Below are 16,123 nucleotides of genomic sequence, written 5' to 3'. Positions count from 1 at the left end.
ACTACTACTACTACATACTACTATACTACTACACTACTACTTACTACTACTACTACAACTACTACTACTACTACTACTACTACTACTACTACTACTAATACTATACTACTACTACAACTATTAATTCTACTACTACAACTATACTACTACTACTACTATTAATTCTACTACTACCACTAGTACTACTACTACTACTACTACTACTACTACTACTACTACTACTACTCCTACTACTGCTTCTACTACTACTGTTACTTCTACGAAAACTATACCTACTTTTAATATTTAATTTCTACTATGCCTTTTATTTCCCCATAATTTATAGTTCCGTCTCTCATACGCTTATCTGCCCTTATCATTACTATCACACTCTAGGGACTCTTTACTTTCAAATCGACATCACTCTAACTTTCGTCCATGCTTCAACCACCACAGAATAAAGACGGTACAGTTTTCATTGCAGTTTGATTTATTTATTATCATATTTTCGGATGGCAATGTTGCGAGCTTTTTAGCCAAGTGCACAGCATCTTTAGCCTGACCATCGTTAAGTTATAGCCTGACGCTGACCAAAAACATGACGTCAAAAGACAAGTCTTTGGCCGCAAAAGAAAACAAATCGTGAGTTCTATTCAATAGCTTAACCAATGGGAGCATTTCTTTTCTCGAGCTCTACTAACTACCTCTCACTAGACGTTGCACATACCTAAAATATTAAGTCAAACTAAGAGTCATAGATTTCGCAGATGATTGCGTAGATCAAATGCGATCAGTGCAGGTTAAGGCGTGCCTGATATGCCACACCCTTTCTGGGAAATTGGTGAAGTCTTCCACGAATAACTGGTCTCATGGCAGCCTCCCTAGATAATTAAACGTTAACAATGAAAACAGCAAAACAGGCAAAGCCATCCTCTTCATCACGTCACTCATACGACTAATAAGTAATCGAAATATGAGAGACAGCTATCGTCAAGTTCTTCAGGACCATGTAGACACCAGGGATATATTGACTAAACCACCTTTAATCGCATACAGGCGGTATCGTAAATTAAGGGAATACTCGTTAGGAGCCGCATGACGGTGGACATGGCGAATACTAAACTTAAGAGACAGCCTTGTGGATGTTGCAGATGCAGGACATGCCCACATTTAGTCGTGGAAAACTCCACCAAATTCCTGGATAGAGTTTGGGATATCAGGAACGCCTGCACATACAGTGATCGCAATTTGATCTACGCAATCATGAAACGGGCAAGGGATCTGCGGTCCATCGAAAAGGACGAGGACAAATCTGTCGCCCATTACTTCAATGGGTCCAGTCAACGAGGATTGCATGACATCCAAATCGCCGTTCTTGATTTCTTCCACTTAACTGAACATCATAGAAAATACAGAGAGGCAGAACTGATACTTAAATGTAACACCCTGCCACCTCACGACTTCCCCGGCAGACCATCGTCTCTATTTCATACAACACACGACTATCACCACCATAGCCACTACTACTATTACTATTACGACTACTACTACTATTCTTACTACTACTACTACTACTACTACTACTACCACTACTACTACTACTACTACTACTACACTACTACTACTCTTCACTATCTACTACTACTACTACTACTACTACTACTACTACTACTACTACTACCACTACTACTACTACTACTACTACTACTACTACTACTACTACTACTACTACTACTACTACTACTACTACTGCTGGTGCAGCTGCTGCTACTACTGCTACTACCTTTAATAACAATACTAGTTATACTACTATCCCTAGCTGTTTCTAAAACTTTATTCTAAGTCTATTTTATAAAGAGATATTCTTATATTGACTTGTGTGCATTTTATTTTATTTTACATTAGAATACTGCACGACACATCCCCCTCTTAGATATGTTCATGAATTGCACACCTTTTATTAATAATTATTGACATATTTTATTCGTGCTGCCTTACAAAGGTGCATTTCCTGTCCCCTCATTGTTTTTGTTTATTCAATACTTATCGTTATTTGTTACCAATCCAACATAAAAATTTAATACTCTAACTGAAAAGCAGGGAGTACATGTTACTCACACTTTTGTTCAGAGACACAAGCTATAAAACACAGCATTAAGTTCTCATAACAATAACAAAAACAATTCTTCAGATTTTCTGAGGCACAAAAGAATTTTGAAAATAAAATGTTAGCTGCATCGAAACAACTGGGAGAATTGTCTGATAGTAGGTAAGGAGTTGGTTTTAAAATTTAACCGTTAAACTATTGATAAACTATGTTTTATTCTCCAGATCATGTTGACGACGTGGATGGGTATAATAAAATGGCTTTTCGTCTTCACGTTCATGGCCTCGTGTTCCTGTGAGGTGACATCCAATACTGACGCCCCGTGTAAAAGAGTAGTATGCTATTTTAAAGGTCAAGAACGTGGTGTAGGAATATGGACTATACTAATACCATTTCAAATAAATGCATTCTACTGCACACACATCATATATTATTTTACCAATATAGATAACAATGGCAAAATTTATCCTACGCAATATCGTAATCATAATTTTGTCAGTTTACTAGCGTTAAGAATGATCAATCCCGAGCTAAAATTCCTACTAGGCTATAATATGGGATCAAAACAATTTTCAAAAATGGTGGCAACGCGTGAAAAGAGAAAAGTCTTTGCTTCGCATGCAATTCGTGAAATGGGTGCATATATTGGTAATACATTGATTTTTGATGGTTTGGACTTTGTTTGGTTGTACCCAGGCTTCAGGGGAAGTCCTCGCAGTGACAAAAAACGTTTTACGTATTTTATACAGGAGTTGAGAAATCGTCTTGGTTCTTACTATATTCTTTCGGCTCAAATTTCAGCAATGCCATTTAGAATACGGGTGGCCTATGAGATAAAGACATTGAATTCTATTTTAGATTTTATGAATGTTGTGACGTACGATTATCACGGAAGTTGGGACGGAGAAACTGGACACCATGCTTCCTACAGCGGAATGAAATGGTCTATACATTACTTGGTTAGGCAAGGTGTGTCAAGGGACAAGCTGGTTATAGGCTTGCCTTTATATGCCAGAACCTTCACCCTCAGGAATGTAAGCAAATATCATCCCGGAGCACCTATAATAGGTGCTGGGAGAAAAGGAAAATACACCCGTATGTCTGGTGTTTTGGCCTACTTTGAAGTCTGTGAGTTATTGCTGAACAACAGCCTGAAATATAAAATAATGGTCAAACAAGGTAGTGCTATTCTTGTGAACGATGATCAATGGATTGGTTATGAAAGTCTCGAAAGTTTGACTAGAAAAGTCAGATATGTACAGGATGGACAGTTTGGTGGCGTTTATGTTTGGAGACCATCCTTTGACGATGCTTCTGGAGATTTCTGTAGAACTAGAAAATTCCCAGCATTGAAGCAAATCGCCAAAGCGTGTAAGAGGGAGTTTATGCATACTCAATTTTGGGATTAGCTATTACACGTAACCCACCACATCAATATGCTATTAAATCTGGGTGAACCAAACATCATATCTCTTGTGGTCTTGTGGTTAGCCACTCACCTTCGGATCGGATGGTCCAGGATTTGAGACCCGCTCAGATCGGCGCATAGTTTTCTTGGAAGAGTTCTCTTCCTCTCATTCTCTCTCCTAATTAAATTATAAAACGAGTCTCCGGCCGTTTACAGTTATGTCTGCCGAAAAAAATCAGGGGGTATAATACCTCGTTTTACATGCTTAAATATCGCTGTTGGCTAGGGAGCCCTTGTAAAAAAAATAAAAAAAATTGAGCATTTATATAGCGCAATATCCACTTAACGTGCTCAATGCGCTTTACAAGGGGTCCCTGTTCAACAGCAACATTTAACATGTAGGACGAGACATGACGCCTGTTAGGAGATATTACAATTTTTCGGACAAAGACAACGCTGTTAACGGCCAGATACTCATTTTACACCTGAGTACGGTGAGAGAATGTGAGTAAAGAGTCTTTTCCAAGGACTCAACTATGCGCCGAGCAAGGCTCGAACCCAGGACCTTCCGATCCGAAAGCGAGTGTCATACCACTAGACCACATAGCCGCACATAAAGTTGTAAAGTTGTAAATTGTAAAGCGCTTTGAACACGTTTAGTGGATATTTCTCTATACAAATGCTCTAGTTGCTTAAAAAGTATGTGGACACCAAAAGGAGTAATTTGATGAAGGAAGAATGGTAAGCCATCCGCTCCCTCAAAAACAGAAAAGACGCTATCTCACCGGCGGATAAAGGTTGTCGTATTGGATGCAGAAATTTCAAAGAAGGAAACCCAACGACAACTGGATAACACATCTTTTAACTCATCGGCCCGTCCGATCTGACTTTCACACACAGCGATATCGTGCATAAAACCATCAACACATTTATCGAAGAGAAGTTGGTGCCCAACAACTCATATATATTGACTCTAGTACCCAGCGAACTCGGCAATCCCTGTTTCTACCTGCTCCTTAAAATACACAAAATGAAAAATGCCACGAATTTGCCACCTGGAAGATCCATCGTTTCGGCCATTTCCTGCCCCAGAGAAAAAATCACTCTTCCTTGACAATATCTTCTAAAAATGGTCATCAATCTTCCCACATATATTAAAGATACCAATCACGTCCTTCATTTATTCCGCGACTTCAGTTTCAGACACCCGACAATAGGTTCATATTTACGATGGATGTCCGTAACCTCTACACCTCAATTCCCAATTAAGGCGGATTACAAGACATCCGATACTTCATCGACAGACACCCTATACCCGAATTTAACGCCGACACTATCATTCGTCTTACGGAGTTAATCCTGACTCTCAACTCTTTTGAATTCAACGGCCATAGGCACCAAAATGGGTCCATCGTACGCCAATTTATTCATGGCCACCTCGAAATTAAGTTTTTCTCCCAATACGACGGCCACTAACCAGCATTTTATAAAAGATACATCGACGATTGCATCGGCGTTACCAACATGACTAACCTGCAAATTAACAAATTCTCACTGCCCTCAACAACTTCCATCCAGTAATAAAATATGCTCATCAGATAGCCACCACTCACGTAGCCTTCCTGGACATCGCAGTTTCCCTCACCCAAAGTGGACTCAAGACGTCTATCTACTATAAGGAAACGGATAGTCACATCTAACTTCTCTACCCGTTCTCACACCCCCCCCCCCAAATGCAAAATTCAATTCCAGTTTCACAACTACTCAGACTAAGACGAATCTGCCAGGATGATGAGGACTTCACGGTCTCATCTCATCTCAGAAGGATAAAATTGACTCTTTCCGGAACCGCCAATATCTTGAATGCATATTAAAACATGCAGTTGATAAAATCCAAAACATATCTAGGGAAACTGCCATGAAACCAGTTGACAACAGTAACAGCAAAACAGACAGACCTATACTAGTCATCACAAATCATCCACACAACAAGGAAGTCATCAAAATTTAAAAAACTAAATACCGTCAGATTCTTAACAAGACATACGTGGGAGTAACTGGCACGAGTTTAAGAGACAGGTTTGGACAACATCTGCGGTCTATTGAAAACGACGAGGAGAAACCTGTCCAGTCATCGAGGATTGCACGACATCCAAATTCCCGTCCTTCAGTTCTGTCACCACCAAACAACATAGGAAATACAGGGAGGTAGAACTCGAGACAGGACCTCATTTAAATATTATACTACCTGTGTCTCTTGCCCCCCCCCCCCCCGACTCCCACGGCCATCCATCACCTTCTCGTTTATTAACATACTAGTACCATTACTACTATAACTACTATTACTACTACTACTACTACTACTACTACTACTACTACTACTACTACTACTACTACTACTACTACTACTACTACTACTGCTACTACTACTACTACTACTATTACTACTACTACTACTACTACTACTACTACTACAACTACTACTACAACTACTACTACTACTACTGAAAGTACTACTGTTGCTTCTGCTGCTGCTACTGCCACTTATTGTTATACTAACACCGACATCCCTTATATTTTATGTTTATATCCAATTCCATTGTATTAGTATAGTCTAAACGTTTTTATATTTCACTTTCTAAACTGCATTACACAGTTCCTCTTTTCACAGAATTAATTGCGCTCCTTTTGGAAATATCTATTGTTCTATTTTAATTCGTGCTTCCGTATAAAGGAGCATACTATTTCCTGGCCATCAATGTTTTTGTTTATACAGCTTAACAACGCCACTACCACATTATCTCATTCGTCTGTAGTATTTCATTCATCCTGTTTTGTTGATAAAGGGGAAACTCGAAACTTCCATTTCATCTGTTTTCGTATATTAAATTTCACATTGTTATCTATTTTTTCGAGCTTCGAGTAGCAACATTTAGATTTACAATTAATCACCAAAATAATTGTCTAAAACAATAACAAAGAGCTGAGTGACGTCAATGTCGTTCCTTCTATAGAACTATTTTTGTAATCATTGATAAATTATAATCCATCAAAACATAATGCTGTGCTTTCTCTCTCTATTCAAAATGGCGTCGTAAATCTTAGGGATCTCATAAAATGAAATAGAATTGTCATACGGCCATTGTAAAACAGATCTAAAGATGGATTACGCCGACTGAAGAAGTGTAAAAAACACAGAAACGAGTCGTCTCGGCCAAAAAAATGTGAGTGATATTACAACTAAAGTTTGTCTATGTACGCAGTGATACAGACCTGCCAAGCATTCGACTTATTGTATTATAGTGGAAAAAGGAATACCATTTCGAAAGGGATTTGTGCTGCATTGTAGCTTAACAAAGCATCCACAAACACGCAGGTAATATCTATTGAAATACCACCTTGAGTGGTGATAAACCAAATTACACATCTGTAATACAACATTTGCATACAAAGTTGTTTGAGTACAAAATTGTTGAGAAAAATCGTGGATTTATGTTTCTTGTAACCATTGTTTAAAATGTATCAATCTTTTTATGTATATATTTCGGTCTTTTTATTTTTTAATTTTAAACTAAAGTTAGGAATTTGTTTTTGGCCAGTAATCGTAACTTTATCAGACTTATTAGACCCCTACCCAGATCAAAACAACAACCCCAACACCCCTGACAACATTACCCCTTGTTCTGAGTTTAAGAACATAGACAAGTTATTGTTCTTAGGCCGAACTGGGCATTTATGTTCTGTATCATTCTATCTCACCCAGTTTCAACCCGTAGACATTTTAAATCCCAGCCCGTTGACATTCCAACTTCTCGTCAGGGCAAAAGTGGATACCAAATACTTAATAGTATAAGCTAACGAACGAAGTACTGAACATATTAATCTTTAATATATTGACATCGTCTATGGAGATAAGTTTAAATGCAAAGTTGTTCTTTCGGCTTTAGAATTAATTTGCGTGTTGTAAAACCGCCAAATTCCATCCCGCCTATACAATTACCTCGTTTACTGCCAATTTGATAACGCATTGAATTCTCCATGAATTAAATCTATAAATTATGTTATACAGCTAGTCTAGTCAAGACAGTACAACACTACTACTACTACTACTACTACTACTACTACTACTACTACTACTACTACTACTACTACTACTACTACTACTACTACTATACTACTACTACTACTATACTACTATACTACTTACTACTACTACTACTACTCTATACTCTACTACTACTACTACTTACTACTACTACTAACTACTACTACTACTACTACTCTACTACTACTACTACTACTACTACTACTACTACTACTATACTACTACTACTACTACTACTACTACTACTACTACTAACTACTACTACTACTACTACTACTACTACTACTACTACTACTACCTATACTACTACTTACTACTGCTACTACTACTACTACTACTATACTACTACTACTACTACTACTACTACTACTACTACTACTTACGCTACTACTACTACTACTACTACTACTACTACTACTACTACTACTACTACTACTCTACTACTACTACTAACTACTACTACTACTACTACTACTACTACTACTACTACTACTACTCTACTACTACTCTACTACTACTATACTATACTACTACTACTGCTATACTACTCTACTACTACTACTACTACTACTACTACTACTACTACTATACTACTACTAGTGCTACTACTACTACTACTACTACTACTACTACTACTACTACTACTACTACTACTACTACTACTACTTCGACTATGACTGCTACTACTACTATCACTATATTAAACGTAGTTAATTTGGGAGAGCTGGCAGAATAATTATGATATTGTAATTTGACGCGAAGGTCATTGGTTTGATTCCCACTTCAAGCACATTCCTTGGTCAAAAGGATTCCAATTTACTATTTATGTCAGCACAACATGGGTGAGACCTGTGGATTTCACACATTAATTGGGTTGATTATTTATATCTTCTTCTTGGTTATGATTAAGAGACGGAATCTAGCCATATGCACGCGAAAGGATGTAATCTCTTTCGATATGTAAAGGGATTGACATAGGTATAAAAAAAGGTTTATGTCTAAATAAAGTTTAATAGCAACCTTAAATTGTTCTCCTGTGTGTTATTGTGGTATGTCACTCACCTTCGGATAGGCATGTCCTGGTTTCAAGTCCTGCTCGGAGTCTTGTATTGTTGAGTCCTTGGAAAGCGGTCTTTACTCAGATTCTCTCACCATACTCATGTGTAAAATGAGTACGTAGCCGTTAACAACAAGTCAAATGTTGGCACTGCAGGCTGAAAATAATCAGATTCAGTGGATTTGGTGCTGAGTTAGTTTGGGCCGGGATCCTGTGAGGCCAAATGTGAGGCCTTGTGAGAATAGATTGCAGGTTGTCATCAGACAATTACAGGATGAACCTCAGGAAAACTTTATTTCTTTTTTTCAGAGGCGGTGAAATGCGACAGTTTTAAAGCATGACAATGCACCATCGCACAGGGCTCTAATTACACAGGGTTTTATTTTTTAAAGAGAACAATCATTTTAGGGAAGAATGCGGCAATCAGTAAGTCCTGACATGAATCGAATTGCGAACATGTTGAATACTGTAGAGAAAAAGTACGTCGCATTGGTCCACATCAGAACGGCGATGATTTATAATTGTTTCTTCAAGATACTTGGGATTATCTCACTGCAGAATTTATTGAAAGATTCACTTCATCCATACAGTAGCGAGTGTTTTCCCTACATAAATTTACAGGAGAACACACAAAAGCATTAACGAAGAATCTAACACTTTACTAACTGATTTTTATGTCATTCATAACGTTTCGATATCCTTTTATGCGGAGCATTCAGATGAACATGTTAATATGCATTGGATGGAGAAATGAATGAGCGTCCCATCCATTTAGAACAAATGGTTTCAATTGTTTTGCACTCAATATTGTGACGGTTCAGACGGTATATATGATCACATGCGCAACAACCCACGTCGGAAAACAACATTGGCGCCCACTGACAGGACACAACAGCATTCATCCCAGACACCTCTAAAAAAACTCCTTGATGATTCCAGGAATTCTAGATGAAACCACGTTGTTGGAGAATGTGTAAATATATATATGAGTGTTGGTGGGTACTTGGAGATACAAGAGTGCTCGATAACATTAATTTGAGCATGTAAAATAAATAAGGACAATCACGTCAAGACGATCGTTTCAGTGTTGACTACGAACCTCTTCAGTCGACGATAAATCCGTAGATTTACAATGAGTTCGTTATTATAATATATATATATATATATATAAAAATATATAAAATAATATATATATATATATATATATATATATATATATATAATATATTTATACACACATTTGCAAGGAATGTTGAAGAAACTTTGGCAGGTAACATGCCTTCCATGGTAAAAAGGATGGTTCATTACTTGTTTTTTTCGTTTAATTATTTTACTAAATATCCAAACTTGAAAACTAAAGATTGGTAAATATGACTTTAGAATGACATATGTGTTACAGTACCGTAATTATTCTTTGATTTGTGTTTTGCAGTATTGAAAAACTGCCTAAAATTAACATATAGATATTGTTAGTCAATGAAACATATTTTATAGATGATGCATTTCTCAAAAATACAACTTTCTAAGGAAATCTAAAGATGACTTTTTGTCATTTTTTTTTCAAAGCTAATTTAGCATCGTTATTTGTACAACCTGACTGTTTTTCATGTTGTTGAATGGGTTGTTTAAATTAATAGATTTGTCCTAGTGATCGATCTGTGACCAGATTGCCATACAACAGCAGTTACACCATCGGTTGGTTTTAATTACACAACAACTATGTTGCCTATTATGTTAAACAGGTATTGAAAATTTTGGCCAAAAACAAACTCGCCCTTCAAAAATCAGTCGATGAAAATGACCCTCATCTAGGCAAAAACTCTCAAACCTGGGATATATAGTTATTGGGTTTTTCTTTCTCTTCCTACACCCTGACTCGTCCAATCAAATTCAGTAGCTCCATACTTGAACATATTTACGGGATTGCTAACGGAGCAAAATTTTGAGCTTATTTTTAAATTGATTTCTCCTTGCACTACTCTACAATTTAAGCTTGCTATTTATATTATTCTATAAAAATTATTTATGTATCAGAATAACATTTCAGGGTAAGTATTTTGATGCAACGATGCATTTGTCTATTGTTTAATAAAAAAAATTGATTTGTCATAAGTACTTATAGCGCAATATCCACTAAATGTGCTCAAAGCGCTTTACAAAGGGTTCGTGGTCAACAGCAACATTTAACATGCAAGACGGGACCTTTCGCCTGTTAGGCGATTTTACAATTTTTCAGACAGAGACAACGGTGGTAACGGCCAGGTACTCATTTTACATCCGAGTACGGTGAGAGAATGTGAGTAAAGAGCTGTTTCAAAGGACTCAACTATACGCCGAGAGAGTCTCGAACCCAGGACCTTCAGCTCCAAAAGCGAGTGTCATACCAAAAGACCATATAGCCGGAAAGTTGACGTGCCCACTTGAAACAGTTTGTATTGTTCAAATCCGTCAACAAAGGTTTTTGCCCTTCAAACAGTGGTCTTATACCAACAAGAAGCACCGGCGACTAATGATGAACATACTCTAGGTGTTGAAACAATTGATTTGAAAGGACTCATTTGGTGCTGTGCATAATACTGGAATCTTCTAAAGTTGTTTTCTTTGGACGACCTGTCATTTGTATGCCTTTGTGCTTGGTTTGTTTCACTGTACTTCTAGATTAGTTTGTAAATAGCCTTTCTCGATATACTAAACATGTATGAATATTCTGTAACAGACAATCCACCCTGAACATGACCGATCAAACGGACACAATCCAAAATACAATTAATCTTGCATAAAAATAAAAAGACTGCTATTGTTGATATTTTTTATCGAATCATTTAAAGTCACGTATATTTCAATTTCGAATGTTCTTTTTGAATTTTATAAAACAAAATTTCAATTCAATAAAACGCCACACCTCAGCTTATATGAGTGGGATCCCGGACCACTATTTAAACATATTACACTAAGAGAAGTGAGAAATACTTTTAAAAGTCTAAAAACAATAGAGCACCAGGAAAAGATAGGGTATACGTTGAACTACTAAAATATGGACTACCCTTATTGGATGAACACATAACGGGCATTTTCAATCAGACATTCGAACATCACCAGAACCTGGATATTCATAAAGTGGAGCTGAAATCAATACAAAAGCTGGGAAATTCAAAAGGACTTCCAAAGAATTTGAGAGTAGTAGTAGTAGTAGTAGTAGTAGTAGTAGTAGTAGTATTAGTAGTAGTAGTAGTATAGGTGAGTAGTAGTATAGTAGTAGTAAGTGTAGTATAGTAGTAGTAAGTAGTAGTAGTAAGTAGTAGTAAGTAGTAGTAGTAGTAGTAGTAGTAGTATAGTAGAGTAAGTAGAGTAGTAGTAGTAGTAGTATAGTAGTAGTAGTAGTTAGAGGTAGTAGTAGTAGTTAGTAGTAGAGTAGTAGTAGTAGTAGTAGTATATAGTAGTAGTAGTAATGTAGTAGTAGTAGTAGTAGTAGTAGTAGTAGTAGTAGTAGTAGTAGTAGTAGTAGTAGTAGTAGTAGTTAGTAGTAGTAGTAGTAGTAGTAGTAGTAGTAGTAGTATAGTAGTAGTAGTAGTAGTAGTAGTAGTAGTAGTAGTATAGTAGTAGTAGTAGTAGTAGTAGGAGTAGTAGTAGTAGGAGAGTAGAGTAGTAGTAGAGTAAGTAGTAGAAGTAGTAGATAGTAGTAAGAGAGAAGAAGAGAGAGAGAAGAGAGAAGAGAGAGAGAGAAGAAGAGAAGAAGAAGAGAAGAGAAGAAGAAGAAGAAGAGAAGAAGAAGAAGAAGAAGAAAGAAGAAGAAGAAGAAGAAGAAGAAGAAGAAGAAGAAGAAGAAGAAGAAGAGAGAAGAAGAAGAAGAAGAAGAAGAAGAAGAAGAAGAAGAAGAAGAAGAAGAAGAAGAAAGAAGAAGAAGAAGAAGAAGAAGAAGAAGAAGAAGAAGAAAGAAGAAGAAGAAAAGAAGAAGAAGAAGAAGAAGAAGAAGAAGAAGAAAGAAGAAGAAAAGAAGAAGAAGAAGAAGAAGAAGAAGAAGAAAGAAGAAGAAAGAAGAAGAAGAAGAAGAAGAAGAAGAAGAAGAAGAAGAAGAAGAAGAAGAAGAAGAAGAAGAAGAAGAAGAAGAAGAAGAAGAGAAGAAGAAGAAGAAGAAGAAGAAAAGAAGAAGAGAGAAGAAGAAGAAGAAGAAGAAAGAAGAAGAAGAAGAAGAAGAAGAAGAGAAGAAGAAGAAGAAAGAAGAAGAAGAAGAAGAAGAAGAAGAAGAAGAAAGAAGAAGAAGAAGAAGAAGAAGAAAGAAGAAGAAGAAGAAGAAGAAGAAGAAGAAGAAGAAGAAGAAGAAGAAGAAGAAGAAGAAGAAAGAAGAAGAAGAAGAAGAAGAAGAAGAAGAAGAAGAAGAAGAAGAAGAAGAAGAAGAAGAAGAAGAAGAAGAAGAAGAAGAAGAAGAAGAAGAAAGAAGAAGAAGAAGAAGAAGAAGAAGAAGAAAGAAGAAGAAGAAGAAGAAGAAGAAGAAGAAAGAAGAAGAAGAAGAAGAAGAAGAAGAAGAAGAAGAAAAGAAGAAGAAGAAGAAGAAGAAAGAAGAAGAAGAAGAAGAAGAAGAAGAAGAAAGAAGAAGAAGAAGAAGAGAAGAAAGAAGAAGAAGAAGAAGAAGAAGAAGAAGAAGAAGAAAGAAGAAGAAGAAGAAGAAGAAGAAGAGAAGAAGAAGAAGAAGAAGAAGAAGAAGAAGAAGAAGAAAGAAGAAGAAGAAGAGAAGAAGAAGAAGAAGAAGAAGAAGAAGAAGAAGAGAGAAGAAGAAAGAAGAAGAAGAAGAAGAAAAGAAGAAGAAGAAGAAGAAGAAGAAGAAGAAGAAGAAGAAGAAGAAGAAGAAGAAGAAGAAGAAGAAGAAGAAGAAAAAGGAGGAGGATTAATTCAACATTTATAGAAATATGGGTTTGAAAAAACATAGGGACAGATTGAATCGCAGCTGTACGTGATAAAATCAATTTTCTATTCTATAATTAATTAACAACATTCAAATAATTAACACGAGAATAGTCATTAACACAGACTCTCAAATTCGATAGATGGTCATTTTACCTGGTAAAAACTGAAGTTGAGAGTCTTCTGACGTAAGTTATAATACATCTTTAGCGTAAAAATACACTTTTGGTTATTCCTTAGTCCTCAATAAATATGGAACGATCTTCCCAGGGCTATTCGCGAAGCGTCAAGTGTCGATGTTTTTAAATTAAAGCTTAAACATTAATTTTTTTTAACAAAAATTATACTTTATCAACGTTTCACATTTATATGATATAGATGCTTTTTAATTTTTTCTTCTTTTGAGTAACAACTGAAAGTGTGTCTGTTTGTGTGTGTGTGTATGTGTGTGTGTGTGTGAGTGCGTGTGTCTGTGCCTTTGTGTGTGTGTGTGTAAGTAATATTTTAGATTGTCATGAAGCGCATAGTGCATTTCCTATTCATGGTTCTCGCTATACAAGTGCAATACATTTTATTCTCATGTGTAGCAGATTAATACGAAATCTATAGAAATATGATTTTTTTTTAAACTACATAATATGACCTGCACTTAAACATTTACTTACTTAATAATTACTGTCCTTTATAAAAACAAAAACATTGGGCATTTGTGTGCTGATTTAGCAAAACCCGTCGGATGTCGCTCGAGCTAGTTCTGAGATACGAATGAATAAAGCTGAAAAATCAATTTCTGCATGATTTTTGTATTTTCACTTCATCATTTTTTATGTCCACCCAATTATATTATAACGAAAGAATTTTTTTTCAGTTTGAAGTTTATAGATAATTATTTAATTATGTTTTTTTGTCTGAGCTCTATCGAAGTGATATACCTTCAAAATTAACCTACACTCTGTGACCATGGTAAAGGATTTTAATTCAGAGCTAAAAACCAAAACTTGTACCAAACCCCAACATATTATTACAAATCTTCCTTTTTACCATGTTCCGGTCTTGGACTGCAAGTCAAAGCGCATTAATATAAGCTGCCATTCAGTCAGTATAACAACTGCGCATGGCTGCAAACAAAACGAGTAAAGCAATAGTCTTCAACAGTCGTAACGCCACTTCCTTCCTAATGCCGCATGGTAACTTAATAACACTGGCTCTAAACTATCGGAACAATGGCGGACGCCCTTATGAATATTTGTGACCCTTCGCCTCTAAACGGTATTAAGTCGGGATGGTTAAGTTGTTGAAAATTGAATTTATCGCCAGAAATATCAGACTTGTGTTAAGTTTGTATTATTCATTGAGGGGAATGGATACCATATTTTAGGGTGCTAATGCCAACAATTTATATTTTTGACTAGTTTAACATTTAATTCGGCCTTTAAGCAAATGGTTCGTTCCGACATAATACAGTTTGGAGACGATGGGTCACATTTCTCCGACGAGAATAAAAGCGTATCCAGAGGAAAAAAGCCACATAAATTTGATCATGTTTTGACTTTTACACATTCTGATCACAAGGCATATGAAAAGTTCTAGCCAGCATGAAGAATAAAAAGTAATGATTTTCTTTGTTTAGAACCAAGATGGCCGCCGTTGCCGTGCGACGTGACATCAGACTACTGAATCCTATTACCAGTAGTCCAATATAAACATTCCATTTACTGCCAAGTGTGAAATATTGTCATCAATAAAATCATGCAACTGTCGCATTTTTATTTCAGTTTTATATCATAATTTACAATATAAAACATATTAAAGTCAATATCAAGATCTGAAAACTGAAATAATAGCATGAACGATGTAGTAACTATGACTACTGAGAGGAATATGGACCAGAGAGAATAAAACCGCACACGATACCAAAAAGGAAAAAAAAAAGAAAAAAAAAAAAAAAAAGGGGGGGGGGGGGGGGGGGGGGGCTAAAGTCTAAATCTTTGGTTTCTGTTTGTTTTTGTTTTTTAATATTTTTTGGGGGGTTGCATGTGGTGTGCAAGTGCTGTTATGATGATAATGTAACAGTATTTTAAACAATCTATAGCATAATTGTTATGTATTGTATTTAAAAGATATTATTTCCATTCTAAAATTTATTTTGACCCCCTTCCCCTCCATTCAAATGTGAACGACTTCGGCCCTAATTAAGATAATTAAAAATCCTAACTATATTTTGTCCAGAAAATGTGTTTCTATTCGAATATGTTTAACATGTGATTCGGATATTTCAGGCATCCAGCGGGTTTTGCCAGTACACCACACATTTAGATAGAGCATTATCCCACTAATCGCGCTCAAAGCTCTATACAAGGGGCACCTAGCCAACAACAACGCTTAAGCGCTTTACAAGGGGTCTCAAGCCAAAAGCAACACGTGTCGTGTAAGACGAGACATGACGCCCATTAGGTGATATTACAATTTTTTTCCGACAGAGACAACATTGTTAACGGCCAAGTGCTCGATTTACACCTGAACACGGTGAGAGAATGCGGTCAAGAAGCCGTTTTCATGGACTCAACA

General features: G+C 36.3%; 1 protein-coding gene across 1 annotated transcript in view; it reads left to right on the top strand.

Moving 5' to 3' along the window:
* The window catches only part of LOC144957564 (chitinase-3-like protein 1), a 7,743-nt gene extending 2,773 nt beyond the window's left edge, over positions 1–4,970 (top strand). The window contains exons 2-3 of the mRNA XM_078888908.1: positions 2,311–3,457; positions 4,765–4,970. Of these exons, the coding sequence (XP_078745034.1) occupies positions 2,311–3,457; positions 4,765–4,970 (1,353 nt within the window). The remainder of the gene's footprint in view (positions 1–2,310; positions 3,458–4,764) is intronic.
* Positions 4,971–16,123: the final 11,153 nt, after the last annotated feature.

Source organism: Berghia stephanieae, chromosome 12, assembly GCF_034508935.2.
Source record: "Berghia stephanieae isolate SIO BIC M18660-M18661 chromosome 12, UCSD_Bste_1.3, whole genome shotgun sequence".
NCBI classification, from domain to species: Eukaryota; Metazoa; Mollusca; class Gastropoda; order Nudibranchia; family Aeolidiidae; genus Berghia; species Berghia stephanieae.
Note: the sequence above shows the minus strand (reverse complement) of the source record. Positions and strands in the feature narration are given on the sequence as shown.